Source organism: Eurosta solidaginis, chromosome 3 (assembly GCF_040869045.1).
Source record: "Eurosta solidaginis isolate ZX-2024a chromosome 3, ASM4086904v1, whole genome shotgun sequence".
NCBI classification, from domain to species: domain Eukaryota; kingdom Metazoa; phylum Arthropoda; class Insecta; order Diptera; family Tephritidae; genus Eurosta; species Eurosta solidaginis.
The window spans coordinates 215,592,125-215,614,047 of NC_090321.1; the positions used below are offsets into that span (position 1 = coordinate 215,592,125).

Sequence of the window (21,923 nt, forward strand, 5' to 3'; positions counted from 1 at the left end):
GTTGAAATTTATTTTTAAATAAATGTCAATTTGTATGACAAAATGTCAAAATGAAATGGAAGCAAACAAATGGCATCTCAAAATGTAAACGTCACTTAGAACTTACATAGAAAATCAAAATTCAACAGACTTCTAAGTCAAGTTAAGTTTTGAGTAATCAGTAACATGCAATGTTCATTAACAGAACTGTAAGTGACAGTTCGCAAGCCAAGTCAAGTCTATGCTAAGTATCAGTAATGGAGCCTAAAAGTTCTGGCAAAGTTGACGTATCCATATCCATATAAAACAGCTGATCCAACCAACATTATGGAAACCAATGTAATTGGTCAATAGTGCCATACCATAACGCCCTAGCCATAAACATACTATATCTACCAATTGGTTTTTGGTTTTTCGCCATATACATAACCTATAAATATTTCATTTGGTGAATTCAATAACTTTTTGAATATTTTATTTTTTATTTTGATACGTTTTGACTAAGTTACTAGTTTTTTGTGTGGAATTTTTACGTAATTTTTTGCATTTTCTGCTTTCAAATGAAATTTTCACATATTTAAGGTTAAGTCACGAATAACCGATGACAGTTGACATGGATAAGTAAAAATATGGTTATGACTATGGCGTTATGACTATGTCAACTTTGCCAGTCCCTTAAAACTGTGTTTTGAGATACCATATCGAAACAGCGCTACCATATCTACAGAAAATTTGTGTCTCCAAATGAGCTTTCTTCGAAATTCTAATTGCCTTTTTCTTATATCGAAACGAAGCGAAAAACATCTAAAATATATATTGATCGTGTAAAGCACAGGAAAGGATATAACATAAGACCTAAAGCTGGAGTCATTGGTGCCGTATGTCGTATCGCTGTATCCGTATCCCTAACGTAATCAGCTGTTTATCGTTACGACGGTAAACCAAAACCCAATTGGTTGGCTACGATACGGTTACGATCTTAGCGGCACCAATAATCAATTGCATTGATTCTCATAAGGTTGGTCGAATCAGCTGTTAAAAGGTTACCGATACGGTTACCGATAAAGCACCAATGTCTCCAGCTTAAGGCCTCTCTACACGAGTAAAGTTTTTGGTATATTTTTTGACGATTAACAAACTGTTCTCGGCAGTTACTGAACCCAAAATAGCACTAAAGACATATATTTGCTGTATCCTGTGACTTGGCACGTATGGCTCCTAAGACTTTGCTAAGACAGGCAACGTGTCGCTGGTGTGAAGGCTTAGCTCTTCTATGTAGCTTGGTGGCTTAGGCGCTTAAATTGCGCTGTATTTGAACAGAGCCTTCCCCTCACTGCTCCACCATGCGCATTAATGCTGGCCTCACTGCAAAGGGAGCTGCTAGTGCAAAATGATTGTTAGCTGAGTTGATGTGAAAAAAATACTCCGGTTTTGTTCAATTTTATAACACATTTCAGTCGAAGTGAATCCATACCAGGTGTTGGCAAAGCGAATTCAACCAATTCGCTGTGCAGAAGAATGTCAAGTCAAAAGAAATTTTTAATTGGTTTTAGACTAACTGAAATATTGTTTTACAAGGCAAATTCAACACCAGGTGTTGTTATAACAACAGCTGATTGCTTCTTCTTGATTATTTTCCATACAGCGTCTTGTACTTTAATATGTCAGTTAATCGAAATCAATTAAAATTTTCTTTTGACTTGATATTCTTCTGCACGGCGAATTGGTTGAATTCGCTTTGCCACCACCTCGTATGGATTCGCCTTGATTGTTGTATAAGGCTTTGTATGGAAATCAAGAGGAAGCCTTGCAACTGAAAGCAAGACAAAAATTTTGTGTTGAGCAATTCTCTCCGTCAAGAAAGCGTAGCAAAACATTCCACGTTCCATGTGTATATATTATGCATTTGAAAAGTCTACAAAACAGCCGAATCAAAATCGCAACATACCGACACGATATTGAAAGATGAAGACATAGTCGCAACGGCCGAAATGTTAGAGGGGACAAACAAACTGCATAGGAATGGTTTGCTGGCTGATTTTCCAATTTAAGAGATCAAAGTTTAAGTAGAACTATTCTCCTTGAAGGATTACACAGATTCGCTTTACTTTTTGCATTCGATACTTTAGTTGTACTTAAATCAGTTGGCACTTTTTAAAAGTTCTTCAAATATTTATCCATTTATCCTTTAAATAATGATATCTGAATAAAAATACCCCCTAAAAAAATTAAAAAAAAATCAAAGCATAATTTTCTTGAGTTGGCAATGCTTTTTCAATATATGACAATAGGAGTGTTCCATTGAGTTGTCGAGCTCTGGCTCACAATCAAATCTCATTGGAACGATCTGGATCAACTTTGTGAGAGCTGGCAGCACTAATATAAAACATCTGTTTTGTTGATGGTGGTGTTCCACATTCTCTTTTCCTAACAGTGAAATTTGTTTTAGTAACGTTTAAATAGTTTCGCAGGTAAAGAAACTATTTATTTTCCTTACATTTTCTTCAAGTTTATGCTTTTGTCTTTTTTACATATGTACAGATATTTATTCCAGTGCTTCCAAATCAAAAGTAGTTAGCTGCCAAAAAATCGACTACAGAAAACAAAATGAACAGAACTAACTGCTATACGGATCAGAAATTGAACCAGATAAATATCAGGATCACAATGTTGTTGTTGCATTTGCATGTAAATTTCTATCCGTATCTGGTTCACGCGTCATTGGAACATTACTAATTTGTATCTCTGATGACAAACACAGTTTATGTCAAATACGTCAAAGTGGAAGTACCTTGTTTTCTTGTATCATGATTGAATCTATCGCACAAATCAAACACAGAAGATTGCGCATTCACGAGTTCAAAATTGCTTCGATCTGCACATCTACGTCACACTTGACTGCTTGAGCGAATGAAAAAAAGAGAGAAAAAAGCAAGAGCTAAAAGAAAATGACGTAAAAATTGCCCATAATAAACAGCTGATCTTTTTTTTACATGCGCAATGCGCAATATTGTGTGTGTGATTTGTTAATCTACCGTATATGATTTTCGAAAAACTTCGAAAACTCGAGAAAATTTTACGAAAACTTCTAACTTTTTATTTGACGTTCTCGAATTTTTTGAGTTTGCAATTTTGTAGCGCAATCGAAATTGGCATTAGTTTTTGGCAATTTTTTTAAGTAAGGGGATTTAGATTTCATATTTAGATTTAGATCGCATGAATTTTAGATTTTTTTCGAAAACTTTTTTCAGTTTGGTTTGCACAGTTTCAGTTAAAAAATTCATAGCGTTTTTTTTTTAATACCAAAAATATAAAAAAGGATTTAACAACTGACGAAGTTTAGAAAAAATTGCAACAAAATTTTTTCTGTTTGCTGCTGTATGTGGCCCAATATTTCAAGTTGAATCTGTACTTTTCTATAATGCATTTAATTTTTGTTTCCATGTTACACTTTTTTCAGTTGAAGCTTCTGCTTCCTTTGAATTTTTCATGGCGGAACGATACAAGGTGGCAGCATGGGACAGCTGATTATAAACTTTTTTTATTTGATTTGATACATCAACTTCCGACGGAGTACGATTTTGACATTTGTCCATCGAATTTACAAAAACAAAGTACATAGAATTTTTATATATGTTCGTAGGTATGTAACCGTGCTGCCACCTTGTATCGTTCCGCCATGGAATTTTTCAACATTTAATACTGTTTCCACACAGAAACTTAATGATCTCATTTCACCTTCTAATGAAATCGTAAATTTTTTGCTTTCACACAGAAGTAACTGCTCGATTAGTATGAAGGATGAAATGTCAAGGGAATAAAATGACAATGCTATATGACAGACAATCATGGCGGAACGATACAAGGTGGCAGCATGGTTACATACCTACAAACATATATAAAAATTCTATGTACTTTGTTTTTGTAAATTCGATGGACAAATGTCAAAATCGTACTCCGTGTTGTTGTTGTATCAAATCAAATAAAAAAGGCTATAATCAGCTGTTCGATGCGGCCACCTTGTATCGTTCCGCCATGCAGACTATGACATTTACTTTGACAAATGACATTTTTAAGCACTGAACACACCAAAACACCAGAAATTGAGCGCTCGTAACAGAGTTGCATTGTGCTTTTGACTTCATTAGGCATTCGATTAGCTACTAATGAAATAATTATAGATTCGAATTTTGTAGGGAAGATTGAGCTCAATAAGCGTCTTAATGTAGAAAACTGCCTTTATTATTCAATAAGCCGTCTGTGTGAAAACAGTATAAAGATATTTGACAAAATTTTTGTGTTTATTTTTTTTTTAAGCTTGGATTTTATATTGCAATTTGTTTGTTTATTATTTTTCTAAATATTCTTTTTGGGGAGTTTTTTTTTGTTTTCTCTCGTTTTTACTATGAAAATAAAAAGCGTAACGAATCTAGTATAAACTTTGCTTTCTCGTATTTACAATGTAGCGGTCAAAACATATCTTTAAAAAAGTTGAAAATGTGCTCTTCGAGTACGAATGCTTACTTCGTAGACATTACAAAAATTTGACAAAATTGTTTGTGTACAAACAACGAAATAAGTTATTATATAGATTTCTACCTTTTCTTACTCCATATATCGCGATACGCTTTAATGTACAGCCAATACCTTTGTTATCTATCTTTAGTTCACAAAGTATTTAATATGGCACACCGTGATATAGGGGTTAAAGTTAAACCACAAAAGAGGTAATTTTACCAGAAAAATTGCAGGCTACTAGAGAAGAGCTTCTTCGGCTTTCTATCGGTAGCAACTGATACCGACATGTGATATCCGTCACCATTTTGGTCACATGGTCTTAAAAACAACTACTGGAAAAGGCTGCAGACATATCAAAATGATGCACTTGAAACTGCCACGGGATGTCTCTTTATGAACCGTGAACTTCACCTACTTAACATTAAAAGAGCACGACGAAATGCTGAATAGGCACTTTCTTCTTAAATGTCACAAACCAGCACACCCTAGTAAACAGCTGCTTGGTCCAGGCACGTTTTCAAGAGGGTTAAGCGAACATCTCCATAAGTAGTATGATGAGATTCCCTTTGAGAAGAAGAAAGCGAACTACCAAGGATGTATGTACTGCATGCGATGTGTTCCCACATCACACCAATGATATTTTCAATTGTGATGTGCAACCTACGCCTCTAACACCAACGTTTTTTTAACTGCTAGTTTCCTTGGACTCCCATTAGAGGACTTTGATGACAATTTGTGAGTGGTCGCACCAATTGAGTTCGAATCAGCTGTTTTGGCTTTTCATAAGCTCCAATTTTACAAAAACTTTTATAAAGCTCAATTGTTTGCATTCATTCTTGGATCACAAGTGTAGATAAAGCTATGCACTTAGCAGTTCATATAAAGTTTAAGCGCATGTGTATATATGTACGTGTAAAAATAAATACAGCTACCATTGGATTCTATGACACCTAAAACCAAAACTAATCCCGATAGGAATATAAAACCGAATACATTGCAATTCGTGACAGCAAAGCTATTTTTTTGTCGGTTTCAAATACAATTTCGACAAACATTGGAGTCCGTGGCAGCCCTAATTTTATATTGAAGTTTTATCGGTATCCCAGTAACCCGAACAGTCGTTTATAGCAAATCGATAACATGGCGATAAATGAATCGGTACGTTTTTGCAATTAAATCTATAGTTTTTCATAACAATTCGATAACGAACTGAAATCTTTTCGCGACGAATCGACAACTTTTTGCTAAAATATCGTTAAATTTTCAATCATTAATCGATGATATTCGTTCAACGCCGATAAAAAATCGATAGCAAATCGATAACTTGTTATCGATAAATACTTGACAAATATCGTTTCGCCTCGATTTTGATTTTAATATTTCCTTTTTTATACATTTTCCATTTTTTATACAAGCATTCACGACTTTCTTTCACTAACACGCATGATTTCTAGAATTTTTTGGTTGCATATTTACCTTTATGAGCTTCAATAAATTATTTTATTAACTACAGACTCTGCATAGGTATTTACATTATTCTTTAACTTTAGTTTAAGGTTATGTATACTACATAGTATAGTTTGGTTATAGTATAAATTGTTCTACACGTTAAAAGTTTTAGTGCCGATTGGCTTAAGGTACTTCCAGTTTTTTTTTTTTTTTCATTTTGCAACTACACTCGAATTGTGCTGCTCGAGTCTCATGACAATATTTTTCATAAAGAAGAGCGATCCCACTCTACATCGTTATCTCTGAAACAAAATATTCGCATTCTTTTCTCAATTTCCATCCTTCATACATCTAAATTGCTTTTTATATTCCTGTAAGGTGACATTGAGTTCTCAGTATCCTTTCGTAGCAAAAAACTTTTAAAAGTAGGATAACTAGCTTAAGAGGAGGTTCGTCTAAAAAAATGTGTTTAAACTATGATGGCTTAAGAGTTGGAGCGCAGGAAATGCGCTAAGTCGGCTTTGGAGTTTCCCGCCAAAACTTTAGGGGAGTTCACTATTTTGTGCAAATGGTCCAGCATCATTGTATTTGCAAATTGGTGTAGTATTTTTACACAAAACACTAACAAATAATACGGCTATGCATTTGCTACGTCATGGCAAAACACAACAATAAAAACCATAGTTTTTTTTTCAACATACAATAGCAAATCAGCAGCTGTTGCTATTGCAACGTTTCCAATACTAAATGAACAAAACTATGAACTGCCTTTATGTGTATTTGGGCAAAATATTTCATTGTCATAATAAAGGTTCCCAGGATTTTGTGCAAATGGTCTAGCATTATTGCACTGCAAACTTCCGTAGCATATTTTTTGCAGTACACTAACAAATTATACGGCTATGCATTTGCTACGGCATGGCAAATATGCAACATGAAATAACGTAGTTTATTTTTTCAATATGGAATTGCAAATCATCAACAGTCAAAAGAAAAAGAATGCAAAGAAAAAATTTTAAATGAAACAAGTTGCTGACTTAGCTCACGTAGCTTATATTTGCTATAGCAAAGTTTCCAACGTAAAATACACCAAACTCTGAGTTCTCTTAATGTACTAATTTAATACTTAATATATACAAATAATGTCGAAAAACACTACTAGCACGGCCAGTTTGAAAATAAGATCAACGTAGTATGAAAGACCAATCAAGATGTTACACAAGTCGGCACTTTGTAGTGAAGTTTTTTCATTTTGAAACTAAGAAAAATAAGTCTAGCATCTCTTTGTAATACAAGGAATTTATGTAATTTTGTACATAATTGGAGGTAAAATTCTAAACTAATTATCCCATTTGCTTGAAATTTTATACGTCGATACTTTACTGCTTTGATCATTTTATGGGACTTACTCATACCGAAAAATCCAATTAATAGTGCGACTGGGTACTGTAAATGGGCAGCTCTGCGTATAGGTTAATATTTGAAATATTTTTCTTTTCGGAAACTGCATTAAGCGCAAGGGCCGACCTATTCCAAAAAATAAACCGGAAAGTGGACCGAGCTATTCTAAATTTGTTTATGTGTAATGCGATTTTCTTGAAACTTTATATTTGGGGCAATTTTCTTCTGGGAAGTGCACCAGGGATATTCTCAAAAATCTTATTCATAAAGCGGTCTTCTTCTAGTTAGAAATGGAGCTTGAGAGGTTAGGAAGAGGAAGAAAGAGGGGTAAAAGGAGCGGCACAAGGAAAGAGAGGCAGGTAGGTAAAGGGAAAGGAAAATCTACAGGAATGGGAGTGACATATGGTCAGCGACGAAGAGAGGGCCAGGAAATATGGAATTTTGAAGATGTGGATAGGGAGAGAGAAATTCAGATGAAAAAGAATAAGAGTGGGAGGAGAGAGGAAGAAGGAAATATGGGGGGGGGGGGGGGGGGGGAGGAGGAGTCAGTTGGTATAAGAATGAAGTTAAGATAATTAATACTGATGTATGAAATTAGTTTATATGCGGCAAGAACGCACCGGGTGAAAGCTAGTTGTACATAAAATATAGTTTTCAAATAATAATTTCCTATAAATTATACTTAAGCAAGATACAAATAGACGCTACCATATCCAAACGGTATGCCTGCAACATTAGAAATCTGAAGCACCCGAGGCCAATTCTTTATTCAAAGATGGCAAGTTTCTTATGACCGAAATGAAAACGTGTCCGAAGAGCACCTTTATGTTTAATGCTTTTTAGTTTTGTTTTTTTCAATAGAGATATTCAAAAGTGATGGCTGGCTATCTTCAGCTGGTGATAGAAAGATATATAGAAAGAGACAGCGATAGTCAATTACAAATCGGGGAATCCATTCTATTTGTAATTTTGACGTTTATGCAGAAGTTATCACACTTGTTTTATCCTCAATGATTTTATCGCTTAGAGGTGAATACAAAACTAATGAAATATAAAACTTAGGTGTGAAATGTAGGTACACGGACGAAGTACCATTTTCTAAGAGTAACGGTAGGACTACGAAGTCACGAATGACTTCACTTCACAATTACAGACAAACTATACATTTTTTTTTTTTTTCAATACTGGCTGTCCTATGTTTTTAAATGAGGAACTAAGAACCAACTTGTACTTTAAATATAAGCTTGTGACAGTTGGGACAGGTAAAATTGGAAAGTGTTGGTTAATTTCAAGTAATAGCCTTTCTTTAATACAACCAAAAAACTTAATAATATTGGATTCCTAGCCTTTTTAAAACTCATTAAAATTTACTTATTTGTAAAATATGTACTAAAGTTATTATCCAATATCTATTATTTTCTTAGCAAAATAAGTCTCAGAAACTAGTTTTTATTTCGCAATAAGATATAAAAAAACTAAAAAAATCAATTCCTGATATTAACACCTAGGTTACCTAGGACAATATTTTTGTCGACCTCTCCTTAACCAACTACGATATTGAGTTAGGCATTGGTTCACCTGTCAATGACTTTCGTTTGAAACCTTTCTCAAAAAAAAAAGAAATTAATTAGGAGCACCATGTGCCACATATCTCCAAAACTTTTCAATTGTGGCAGTAAAAATCGACATTCGAAATATAGTAAGTAGTTTAAATAAATAAGTGCTGACACACTATTTCTTAACACCGTGGCACAATATCGCATCAGTAGCACCGCTCTTTATGAACTGACAATAGTTGATCTCACTTCCTTTATGACTGTTACAGCTCTGCCCCCGAATTCCAGCCTTCGCTAAGGCTACAATTCGAACGCCAAAAATATTTTAAACAGTATCAAGTGCGCAGAAAAGCATGCAACATTTAATACCATGTGGTCATAAGGAATAACCGCCTAAGTCTTATGAAAAACTGTAGGAGCTAGGCGATTTTTCCTTGTGACCATACAGTACTAAATGTTGCATACTTTTCTACGCACTTGATACTGTTTAAGGACCTCCTTCTCTATTAAGAAACGAACGTTCGTTTCGCCTCAGAGTCGAATCGCTAGTATGTATATTTGGACTATTTTAAACGATGTAACATACCATTTGACAGTTGCTTTCGCCTTCCTGTTTGACATAACGTAAAGGCCAAACGAAAATGATAAAGAATACCATTGCTAGACGAAATCGTTTGGAGACGAATCGTTCGTCTGAGCTATCGTTCGCATTACAGAATGAAGGCCTAAGATATTTTTGGCAATGGATTTTTAGCGTCAGCGACGGTTAGAACTCTTGAGCTGTTGGGTTATTACTCATAATTAACTCTGTCTGTGTTGATCGCCATCCATCGCCAAAAATATCTAAAACAGTATCAAGTGCGAAGAAAAGCACGCAACATTTGTCATAAGGAATATCGGTCTAATGCCCGGTTTTTAGTGCGAGTTTAAACTGCAGTTAAAGTTGACTACAGTTTAGCCCTGCAACTTCGGCCGCTCAAGCTGAGATGTGCAACAAAATTTTAAGTTATCGAACAAAGTCAACCTTGACTGGAGTTTAAATTCGCACTCTAAAACCGGGCGTAAGTGCAATGTAGAAGTATAGAAGTTCGGTTGTTATTACTTGTGACCATATGCTACTAATTTTTGCACACTATTATGTGCGCTTGATACTGTTTTAGAAATTTTTGGCGATGGAGTTTTAACGTTAGTGGCACAGTAGTCAAAAGCAAAACCAATAAAATAAAACTCAGACGACCACGATAGCACCAAACTTCCCTACAAAAATGGTGCGATTAATCCCTAAAGAGATTGGTCTCCGATTGAGCTCTTTTCTCTACATTTGGGCATAATTGATCCCCTTTAGTCCCTTTCGGGTACAGTTGGGATTATTTAGTTTGAACTCTATGTAGCCCATTTTAAGAAATATTAAAAAAGAACGGTAACGAAATGAGAAAAATAAAAAATACTGCAGGGGATTGAATCGAATTATTTAAGAAAAATCCGGAGCCCTATACCGAACCTAAATTACTAGGACTTAACGACTACGCCGGAGTTAGGTTTAAATTTTCGGAGCCTATTTTTTATTCCTTTTTGAACTTACATCAAATAGATGTAGTGGCTTGGCAAACCTTTTGGTTGTGTTTATGCCATGAAAAATATTACTGGTCCATATTTGAGTTTTTATTGAAACGAAAAGGGACTAGGCTTCATATGGCCCCATATGTGTACAAAGGGGATTGGTCCCATCGATCCCTTCCGGGTATAAATGTGTACAATTAGTCTCTTCATAGGACATGCTCAAACAAAACAGAACAGTTTAACTCATAGAAAGAAATCAAAACTGGCATTGATCGCGTATTCGACACACACAAACATCATTCGACTCAATGGCGCACGTAAAACCACCAACTCACAGCTAAGCAGCGTCAAAAACTCGTTATAGTGCTTACTCACTGAGTTGACACCGATCTTGACGTTGGTGTCATGATATCAATACCACAAAAAATGCTCAGTTTTTCCTTAAATGTATTCATTAGAACTGTGAGTTGTTGGCTGCGTGTTGAGTAATCTCATTTGGCTATGAAAAACACCCGCTTTGGGATAAACATGCCTTTAGAATATTTCACTAACTAGTTGAGAATTACAAGCGCACTCAATGGGTAATGAAATAAACGAAAGGAAAATTTTCATAGTTTGAGTCACTTAAACACAAGATATTCATGAGAAAGGTGGACATTTCAATACTCATACTTACAGAATCCAGGATCAGAGCAAAGCTCAAAGAGTATATTAATTTCAAAATGTAATTTTAATAATTTGGTTGTCAACCAAAAGCTATTTGTATGCCAAATTGATTGAGTGATAGCTTAAAATATTGAAGTGAAAGCTCTTCGTTCTGATGAAATTTTTTGGAATATTTTTATAATTTTTACAATACTTAAAAATAGCGGTGTTATAAAATGTAAACTAAAATGATCTTCATGAACAACCGGATTATGTAGGATACTCTGAACATAAATTTTTTTTGTTTTTTTTTTTTTTTTGTAACTATTAGTTGCTATTTTAATTGGATTGCTTCTATTATTTAGATGTTCCTACTACGAGTATTTTATTTTATTTCAAAACCACAAATACGCAATAGGTAACTTTGTGTTTGTGCGCATTAATTTGTATTTAGGTGTTTATATTGATGTTTGTTATATGAATTTATATATGGGGTATTCCATCCCATTTCGACCAATTTTGAACCCGACCCCTTTAGAATTGGCTGAAAGTTTTTCTTCTTTTTCTAGCTTACGAAAGACGTTTTTCAGAATTTTTTCAAATTTTTTCATCCAACTCAAAAAAAAGTTATGAATTTTTCAAAAAAAACAACGTTTTTGTTTTTAAAATGCTATAACTTTTTCAAAAATTTACCGTTTGGGATCTTTTTTTTTTAATTTGTTTTTAAATGTATTTTCGGCAAAAATACAAAAAATTTTTAAAGTTTTTTTTTTTAATTTTTCAGTTTTTCGAGATTTTTCGAATTTCGCCATTTTTTTTTCTCATAAAAAACCTCAATCAATTCTGCAATCATCCCCACTAATCCCGGAGTGGGCCGATTTCTTTTATATTTTTTTTTATTTAATTAAAAAAAATTTTTCAAAAATAAAATTTTTTTTTATCAATTTTATTTATATAACAAAAAAATGTAAGAAAATGATTTTTAAGTATTCTTTTCTTTATATATTATGGTAATATTATGGTAATGGTAAATATTATGGTAATGGTCATTAATGCTGGTTATTTTAATCGTAGCTTACCATAATATATAAAGAAAAGAATACTTAAAAATCATTTTCTCACATTTTTTTGTTATATAAATAAAATTGATAAAAAAAAAGTTTTTATTTTTGAAAATATAAAAAAAAATCGGCCCACTCCGGGATTAGTTGGTAGGATTGCAGAATTGATTTAAGTTTTTTATGAGAAAAGAAAATGGCAAAATTCGAAAAATCTCGAAAAACTAAAAAAATAAAAAAAAAATTTTTAAATTTAAAAATTTTTTTTTTATATATATATTAAGTATTTGAACATATATGTATATGTGTGTGCACTAGAGAAGACTTTTCAGCTGCAACTTATGCTTGTTTGGTCAAAAGTTCAATTTCGCTAGAGTATTTAAATTTATAAATAGGTGTGTATGTATGTTATAATTTTTTTTGTTTATTTATTTTTCTTCTTAAACTTGAATCAATTATAACTATTTCGAAATCTGTTATTTCTATTTTTATGGGAGTATAATCTCATTTTTGATCCTCTCATACTTTGCTTGCATTTGATGTACTTTCATCTACATAATTTTATATTGCAAAGTATTTTTTAAAATTTTTAGTATTATTATTTTGGTTTTTATGTTTTATGAAAGCTAATAACGTGGACGGACAAAAGTAATGCCAAAAATTAAATATCTAATCTAGGTATTTAGATAATTCACTGTCAGTTTTCTTTACATTACACTTTAATCGTATTGCTATATTATTATGTTGTTTTGTTATGTAGATTTTTTATATATATATACATACATCGTGTTAGAGTGTAAGCAGTCTCTGGAGAGAATCGGGACAGGGAGAAGCATACATCTAAATTGGGTCCCAGGGTATATGTGAATAGATGGGAATGAAAATGCGGACGAACTAGCTAAAAAGGGCGCATCTCTAGAAGCTTGCTCCGTAGATGTCCCAATTAGACTGGGCGAGATTAAGCGAAGGCGAGAGGTGCAGACTCCATCAGTCTATGTGAGGTCCTCATGGACCGGCCAGTTCAACCTAACCTAACCTACATCCCAAGGGACAATTTTGCCATGTGAACTTCAAAATGTATCTTCCCTATATCGCCCTATCCTAATAGGAGGGTCGTTTTTATATCGTATATTCTGTTCATTAAGTCGTATCTTAGGAGGCCGATAAAAAGGTTGTAATCATTGTGAATTCCTACAAGTGGCGAATGTTCGAAACGAACGTTCACAATAGTAAACAGCCTCGATCACCTGTTCAATCACTGTTCGATTACTTAAATCATTTGCTCAATAATGTTTTTCAAACATTTTTGTAGACGACTGGTATATTGCATTATTTACATATTTTAAAATGTTTGCTTAACTGGCTGCTCATATTTTATCTATTAACTAGATTTTAAAAATGAAAATGAATACGTAGTCTGATTTTCTGTAGACACATTTAAAAGAAAAGTAGGTTTGAAACACAAATGGGCAATTCATGGCAATTCAATTTATTAACCGCGATCAAAAAACAAACCATTCTTCCTTTCACTGGTCAGCCATTCTTCCTGTCAGCTATAATTTGACAGGTAGGTATGGCAATGGAGGATTAGAACGATTTTTCACTTAAATGAGTTCACAATAGTTGTAATGGAAATCACAAATTTTTGACAGAAGTGATATGAACTAAGGGCCAGATTATGTATAAAGCCGTGCCACTTTGCGTCGCAGTTACTGGCATTTACATTCACCGCTATATAATAATAAAAAAATCACAGAAGCAGACTTACGTTCACTCACTGAGGTGAATGAATGCTCTTATATTATACGAATGCTTGTTCCCACGAGAAAATACGACTTGTTGCGTTGTACATAATATACCCCTTAATTCAGTTTAGTTTCTTTTTACAATTCGTTAAGTACCTCAAATGCTAAACTATTTTATAGAAGACACATGAATCTATACTCTGCTTTACAAATTTATGTCTTGCGATTTGTAAAAAGCATAAAAATTAAGTTAAATTCAAAGTTTTTTTTTGGACAACAAAATAATTTTTTCATCTACAACCTTTTTAAACGGTCCCCTGAGATACGATTTTATTAACGACTTCGCTGAGATGCGTCCTTATTAACAGAATTTATGAGATACGCCCTTTATAACAAAACTTTGAAGTTGCGACCTTAACATAAGTCGATAAATATTGTGTTAAAAAAATACATTTTTATCGACAGATAAATACAAAAGTTTACTTGAAAAACTGGCCCTAAAATATGTTGTGAGTACGGGATACTTTCAAGTTTAGGAAACATTTTTTTTGTGAAAACATTTGCTATTTATTTTTATGAACTAAAAAAGGGCCGAACACATTCGACTTTTGCGTCGTTTTGGCGCTTACCTTGCGTCAACGGCTGACTTAGAACACATTTCTTATTTGCCATGTTGTCAATGCATAGAAAACGCACCGGCAGCGTACAGCTGGCGTTTTCAACTCGTTCTTGAAATTTGCTATATTTTCTGTAAAATCTTCGATCTTCCATCGCCAATTAATTAGTAGTAGTAGTAGTAGCAGTATATATTTATTTTTTCAAAAAATCAGATGCAGAGTATGACATGCTTTTGCGTACATCAAAACACTTAAATAAATAAATTAAAGTAGATACTAGCGACAATAACAGAGTATGCTGTGTGTCGCACCACGTTTTAAATAAAATACTATCGAGTTAGAAAAATTAATTTAATAATAAGTCTCTAATTTTAAAGCTTTCCGCGAGAAACTTGGCCAGAGTCTCGAAGTTAGATCCATTTAAACTGGCAACCATCTTGGCCATATCTAAAGTTCTTTCACCAAAGTAAAAGGAACGAATGTTGTTATATATCGCACATGTGCCAATAAAGTGAAAAACGTCTTCTAGCTCCTGCAAGTTACATACTGTGCAAAGTGGAGACGATATGTTTCTTGCGTTTAGATTCAACAAACCTCAACGTGCCCGGAGAATCAGACTGGCTGCATATGCACTGTAATCATCAGTGAAATACATACTCTCCAACGGCACAAGGGCCGGATAAAGGTCGTGGGTAGTAGACTTCCGAGCCATTTCGAGGAATCTATTTGTATTATACTCAGCTAAGCGTTCTAAGAGCGAGGAAGTAAATGACTGTATATTAGCTGATGGCAGTTGCGTAATGAAAGGTAGATTGACGGTGTTAGCAAGTTCTTTCCAAGTTTTTATTCAAGAAATCCCCAGGTTGGAAGTCTCCTCTGCTAGAATACGCCAATTAATTATATTCAAAACATAATTTTGTATTCATGTTTTAAAAATAGACGTTTTTAATTTTTCATCATGACAAAAATCTAAGTTTTACTTTTTCTTTGCGTTCATTGTGGCAGGGAAACTTTCGACGTGCGTTATTTCAAGGTGACGTCAGCGCCAAATCAACGCAAAAGTCGAATGTATTTGAGCCTTAAGTTTTCTATGATGATGTCAAAGATAGAAAGACGAAAAAGAGTTTGGGGTTTGTTTAGCTCAAACAGCCACGAATTTGGCGTAACTCGTTAAAACCCATTACAAATTACTTATAAACTCAGTTTTTTTAACACGCTTATGTTAGCTTCACTTGTATGTATGCTTGTTTGTAACTCTCTAGGCAAGGCGCACAAAGGAGAGTTAAACCCATCTAGCGACAATTATTGAAGACTCGCGGCAGTGGTTAAATAACTCGCTACAATACAAGTTGTTCTTAAAAGCGGAGATACGAACCTCTGCACTACGGTGCTATCAACATCAAATATCTAAATGGATTGTAGATACTAAAACGGCACCATATTTGCGTGTTTTTTTTAACTATATTTATATTATTTACCATGCTGTATACGTTCTCGTTCGTTTTTTCTTTTTGTCTTAGGTTTGGATTGTGCAACAGAATAACTAGTCGATTTAAAATATTTTATCTTGAATGTTTTGTTTGATTAGTTTAATGTTAATTGTTTCGAACGTGCATACAGCCATTATCCGACTAACGTGCCTACTAGTAGACTTCAAATTTAATCGCAAACCATATACAGTTTTAAGTACAATATCTCAAGCCTCAAAGGAAGTTTTTCAAAAAATATAATATTTCCAAGAAAAGATGCTTAAAAAAAATTTTACAAGCAGGCAAAAAACTTTTTCTTTTTAGTGAAATAATAGAAAGTACACTCAATATACGGTCCGTTAACTTTGCTAAAAGCCACCATATCATATAATAGTTTTATACATACTTTTACACAGGACCTACGCGGTTATTCCATGTGACCATATGGTACTAAATGTTGCATACTTTTCTGCGCACTTGATACTGTTTTAAATTGCTTTGGGCGATTGAGTTTTAGGGTCATCGAAAATTACAATTCGGAGGCTGCTCTGACAAACTGCATCCAAAAGCCTTTAGACAAGTTTTAGATAATATTTGGGTCTCAAATTTTTTCGGTCAGGGTTATAGTTAACTGTTGATTGTTTTAAATTTAATTTAGATTTTAGTGCATAAGTAGTTAAGCGACTTGTAGAAAATATAAATTTAATTTGCTTACGCTTACGTTTTGTGTTTTTTTTAGATTAAATATAAGTTACTGGGTTTTGATATACTTAAGTGTTTATATAGAGGGGGTGGGGTAGAATAGTTATCATACCATATGAAAATAAATTATTGTAGTTGAAAGAAATTTTAATAAAAAATTTTATTTAACTATTTTAGTGCGAGATCCGATGCATGAAAAAAAATATTTTTTTTTATACTGTATCGATTTACTACAGCAACAAATAGAAAGTTTAAATTATATGCTAGAACTTGGGTAAGAGCGGCCCTACCTCTAAATTTGTTTTAAAATGGTCTACCTTAGCGAAATTTCAATAATAATGTTTTATTAAAACATTTTGATTAAACATTCAAATCATGTACAAAATTTATGCTCTTCACACAATAAAACTTTCCTAGTCAAAAAAAGAGTTCTAATTCGAATCGTTTACGCTCATTATGACCTCATTTCAGTGTCCGGAATGAATGTATTTTTCTTCTTTCGATGGTCGACTGATATGAGCCTAAATAAGAGTCAGATTTGACTCGACGTCCATAATTTGCTTCTTAAATTACTCTTTTCTTCATTTATGTGCTTCATATAAGGGATGCGATTGGCTACATCAGCGCAGATTTTGGACGCATGACATTAAAAATGGAAAAGCCTATCAATATTGCTTGAAAAATAGAAATTTCGGAGGAAACCTGTATATTTAGGGCATACCGACGTTAGCTCTAATTAAAGACAGGCTCGGCGGAGGCAGTTTTACTCGAAATACTTACATGTCTAGATAGAATCGTCCGTGCTAATTCAAAACGCGAACAGCAAGATATATTATAAGGTGTAATTTTGTTCAAATTGCATAAGAAAGAAACTGTTTTCAAAATAATATATGAATATTTGTTCCAAAGTTGCTTTGTTTGCTCAACACTCGTGGCATATAGCTCATAAATTTCATCATATCGAAGTCTCAAATGACTCTTATATGATCATACTTCTGAGGCTCATATTTTTTACATATTTCGAACTCATATCGGATTGCTAAATTATGAGCGCTCCGAGACTGTTTGCTGGGTTCAGAAAAAGAGAGTCTACACTTTCAAAGAGATTTTTGAAAGTCTTAAAAGTAAGCCTTTAGGGTTGCAAAACTGACATAGCTTTCCAAAATTTGGTAGTCAGTACTTCAATTCAATACGGTTCGCTTTACGAGAACGTGTTACGAAAAGTGGTGTCGGATGTACATATTTCGGTGCTATAAAAATATTTTCTGATTTAAGCAGATTTTGTGACTTGACTGCTTTATACGACGTGATGACGTTTACTTACAAAACACAAAAACTATTGGGGTATTCACGTAATCAAGACTATCTGCTTATATGCTTATGGGGTAATATAAAGTGATGGGTGGGACATTTTGACTCGATTTTCACTCAAATTTCAAGTAATTTCTTTTCGACTAGTAATTTAAGAAGACCTGAAATTTTATCACCTAAAGGCAAGTTTTTGTTTAATAAGAAAGTATGTCATACGAAAATTACCACTTTCTATGAGAGCCGACTACGAAAATAGCCGGCTGTGTAAGTGAATGACATGACTTCCTCATTTTTTCCTCATTAACCTCCAGCGGGTTAGGGGCTTCGAATATACCCGTGGTAGGTATGCCTGTCGTAAGAGGCGACTAAAATACCAAATAGATTCAAAGGGTTGTATAGTGCAACCCTTTCAAGGGGTTGCCAGCGCAATATATATAGCTTCTCCAACCCAATTGTCAACCTCACCTATCCGTGGAGAATCCTGTTTTATTAACAGCCGAGGCTCTGGCGACTCAGAACTCCTCATGTATCTAGGGGTTGGAAGCGCGGGATGGCATATCTTATAATGAGACACTCAAATCCAATTTGTACTTTAACCTTCATTGTATATTTACAAAACCTATTGTAGCTTGTGTATGGGTGGGACAAATCACATTGGAAGCTCATAATAATGTGTGAATAAATTTTAAGTGGCTGCTACGATGTCAATAAAATCGATGGCACGAAAAGTAACATTCTAAATAGCTCACATAGAATTTATTTGAAATTTTCTTTTTTTTTTTTTAATTTGGAAACTGCTAGTTTTTGTATGACTCGTCAAAGTGTGATAAAATTGGACTCATAGAGGATTATAACGCCTGCTTCGCTTTTCTCACGGACTTTAAAACAATCATTTAATTTGATTTTTTTTGCAGTGTATTTTTCACTGTATTGAGTTTTATGTTGTTTATTATCAGTACACATTTTACAACAAATATATATTGTGACGAATATTAGTGACACTAAGTGATACTCACATCCCTAGTCTGATGCTAAGTAAATGAAGTCGCAACAACAATAAAGCAGACAGTCACTTGTATCTACATAAACGAATCAATCATTATGTCTACACATATGTACGTACACGCAGCGGAGAAGCAACGCACAACCACATGTATATATCTGAGATACTTCCGAAAGTATGTAATGAGAGAAGCTATAAAATCGTGCATCTGTAGTTACAGCTGAGAAATTTTATAGCTGATGGCCAACTAGTAGATTCTGGAAATGGAAGCGCCTAGAAGATGCGAACGAGGAAATAGAGAGAGTATAAAAGTTAGCAACAGTAGAGGCGCGAGAATCGGTTTGATTTGAGAAGCCAGCTGGCGAGCAATAGTAGTGTTATTGTGAAGTAAGTTATATTGTGAAGAACTTTAATAAAGGCCATTTTGCATTATTGAATATTTATTCAACAGTTTAGTAATTCGAACGTTAGCAGAAGATTGCAAATAAGAGGATTTGCAGTAAATTCGTTACAATATACTATATGGGAGACAAATTATTTAAGCATATAAGTTTATGACGAGCTGACGTGAGTACCCCATATAAATTCTTAAATGTGTTTTTTAAGATTGAGTGTATAAAAAAAAAATTAAAACTGGTACAAGTGTACAAGGATTAAGTCTGGAACTAGTTTCTTTAATTTATATTTCATTGATTAATTTACTAATACTAAATTTTTGATTTTGAAGAAGTAATTACAAGGTCAAGTTAGTTATAGTATTTATATAGTGCACAAGTGAATCATGCTTTAGTTAACTATAGAATTTTACTCTTTTTCGAAAAATTTAAAAGCAGAACTATATTTTTTTGTTTTCATTTTCCTGTTTATTGAGTCATATAATAGTAGTAAATATTATATTTTCGAACAATTAAACAAAAAATAATAATTTTTTATTTTCGAAATTTAATTAGGGATATTTAAATTTTTACTTTTTTGTGTTTTCAGTTTTCTGCTTTTTTTATCATTGAAAATAAGGAAGTATTCTTCAAATATTTTTTGTTTTTTTTTTTTTTGTTATTTAACTATAGTGGGATTTATATTAGTTATATATTTGTTGTTTTTGAATTATTTTAGATTTAAAATTCATACGCTTAAGTATTCAAATAAGTACTTTTGTATAGAGCGCTCGTTAACTACATGCAAGTATCTAAAAAGTTTACTGGGTGTTTTGTCAGTTTTTATTTTTATAATTAATTTTATATAATGCATTTGCTTAAAGTGTGTGTATTAATATTTAATACATTGTTTTTTAATTATATTTTGTTAGTGATATTTTTTTTAATTATATTATATTTCAATTTTATCTAAAATAGTCTTAATTTTTTAATTTTTTTTTATTTTTATTTATATAGTTTGAAAGGCTGCATTAATAAGTTCTCTTAGTTTTGTGTTTTAATTTTAAGTTTAAGTTTATTTGCTTTTAAATTCAAGTTGCACTTTAAATTGTACATTTTTCTATTTGTTGTCAACAATAAAAACACAATAAAAACATTAAAGAAAATACAATACATACTATTTAGTTTACAATATAAACGAGGAAGAAAAACTAAGTAACATTTACCATAAATTTTTTTTTTTTTGTTTTTTTTTTTTTGTTTATAAATTAATTTTACTACACACTTTGTGAGTATATATCTATATCATTACACTTACATTTGTATGTATGTTTTCATTTATTTACAATATTTATTATATAGTGATTTAAAATTCCTTTTAGCACATAAATGACTGGCTTATAATTATTAGAAAAGAGAAAAAACTCTTACAATTCGTAAAGTGTTGTTGATGTTCTTTGTTGTTGTTACTGTTACATAATCGTTTTAAATAGATTTTAGTTAGTAGTAGTTAATTTCTTACATATTTATGTATATGTAAATATAAATATTTAGAAGGCGAAAAAGTAGTTGTTTTTTTTTTTTTAATTAAGTATTGGGTGCATAAAAGTTATTAAATATGAAACACTTCACCTTCAACATTCTCAAATTACAATAACTAACATTTTTTTGTTGATATTTGTTTTAATAGATTTCGATTTTTTTGAGATTTTGTTTTCACTTCTTTGGAACTGCATTTGAAAGAAGAAAGTATCTAGAGTACTAATTATATATTTTTCTCTACAGATTCGTGCAATAGCAAAAAGTAAAAAAAAATAAATAAATTCACGTACAACGCACAGTACTTTGTCTCTTTTAGAAGTTTTTTGTTTTGATTTTTTAGTTTAAAAATTATATATAATAGTAAATAAATTAAATTTACTACAATTCTACATCAAAAAGTTTCGAATATAGAAAGTTTCACTCAGTTTGATAAAGCTATTTAATGATTTACATTTAGTCAGATTTTATATATATATTCATATATATACAATATTTATGTATGTATATAAGTATGTATTCATATTGTAATATATTTGTATGCGTAAGTACCTCTACATAGTACATATATGAACAGTACTAGTATACATATTAGCATATACATATGTATGTGCTATGTATATTTGTATGTTTATTTGATGCTTTTCAAATTTCTTGTTCCTCTTATATATTGTGTAAGGATTTATAGACAATTTTGGGCCGTTATTTCACTCGTAATTCACAGAAGCTTTCACTGTTTCCTTGCGCGCTTTCATAGCGGAATTTATTCTGAAAGGTTTCTGCATAAACCTCATTGTTTGTGATAGGTGCAAATGTTGTTGTTGCAATTATGTTCTGTAAGCTCATTTACTATAGTTGCCATTTCACTGAATATATATAAAAATTACGCACATTGAGTTATTATTATCGGGGTATGTTTACATTTCAGGCAGAAACAAAACTAACAAGGTAGCGCGCAATTACTGAATCTAGGTGAACAATTAGTTTAAATCCATGT

At 32.6% G+C, this 21,923-nt stretch overlaps 1 protein-coding gene across 4 annotated transcripts in view; it reads right to left on the reverse strand.

Annotated features, from left to right (window-relative positions):
* Window positions 1-12,288: 12,288 nt before the first annotated feature.
* The window catches only part of Camta (Calmodulin-binding transcription activator), a 233,584-nt gene continuing 223,949 nt past the window's right edge, over window positions 12,289-21,923 (reverse strand). For 2 of the 4 annotated variants that reach the window (XM_067775046.1, XM_067775044.1), the window contains one exon: window positions 12,289-21,792. In XM_067775046.1, the coding sequence (XP_067631147.1) occupies window positions 21,790-21,792 (3 nt within the window). In that variant the 3' untranslated portion in view covers window positions 12,289-21,789. The remainder of the gene's footprint in view (window positions 21,793-21,923) is intronic. The other 2 variants (XM_067775047.1, XM_067775045.1) reach the window with 1 other exon arrangement.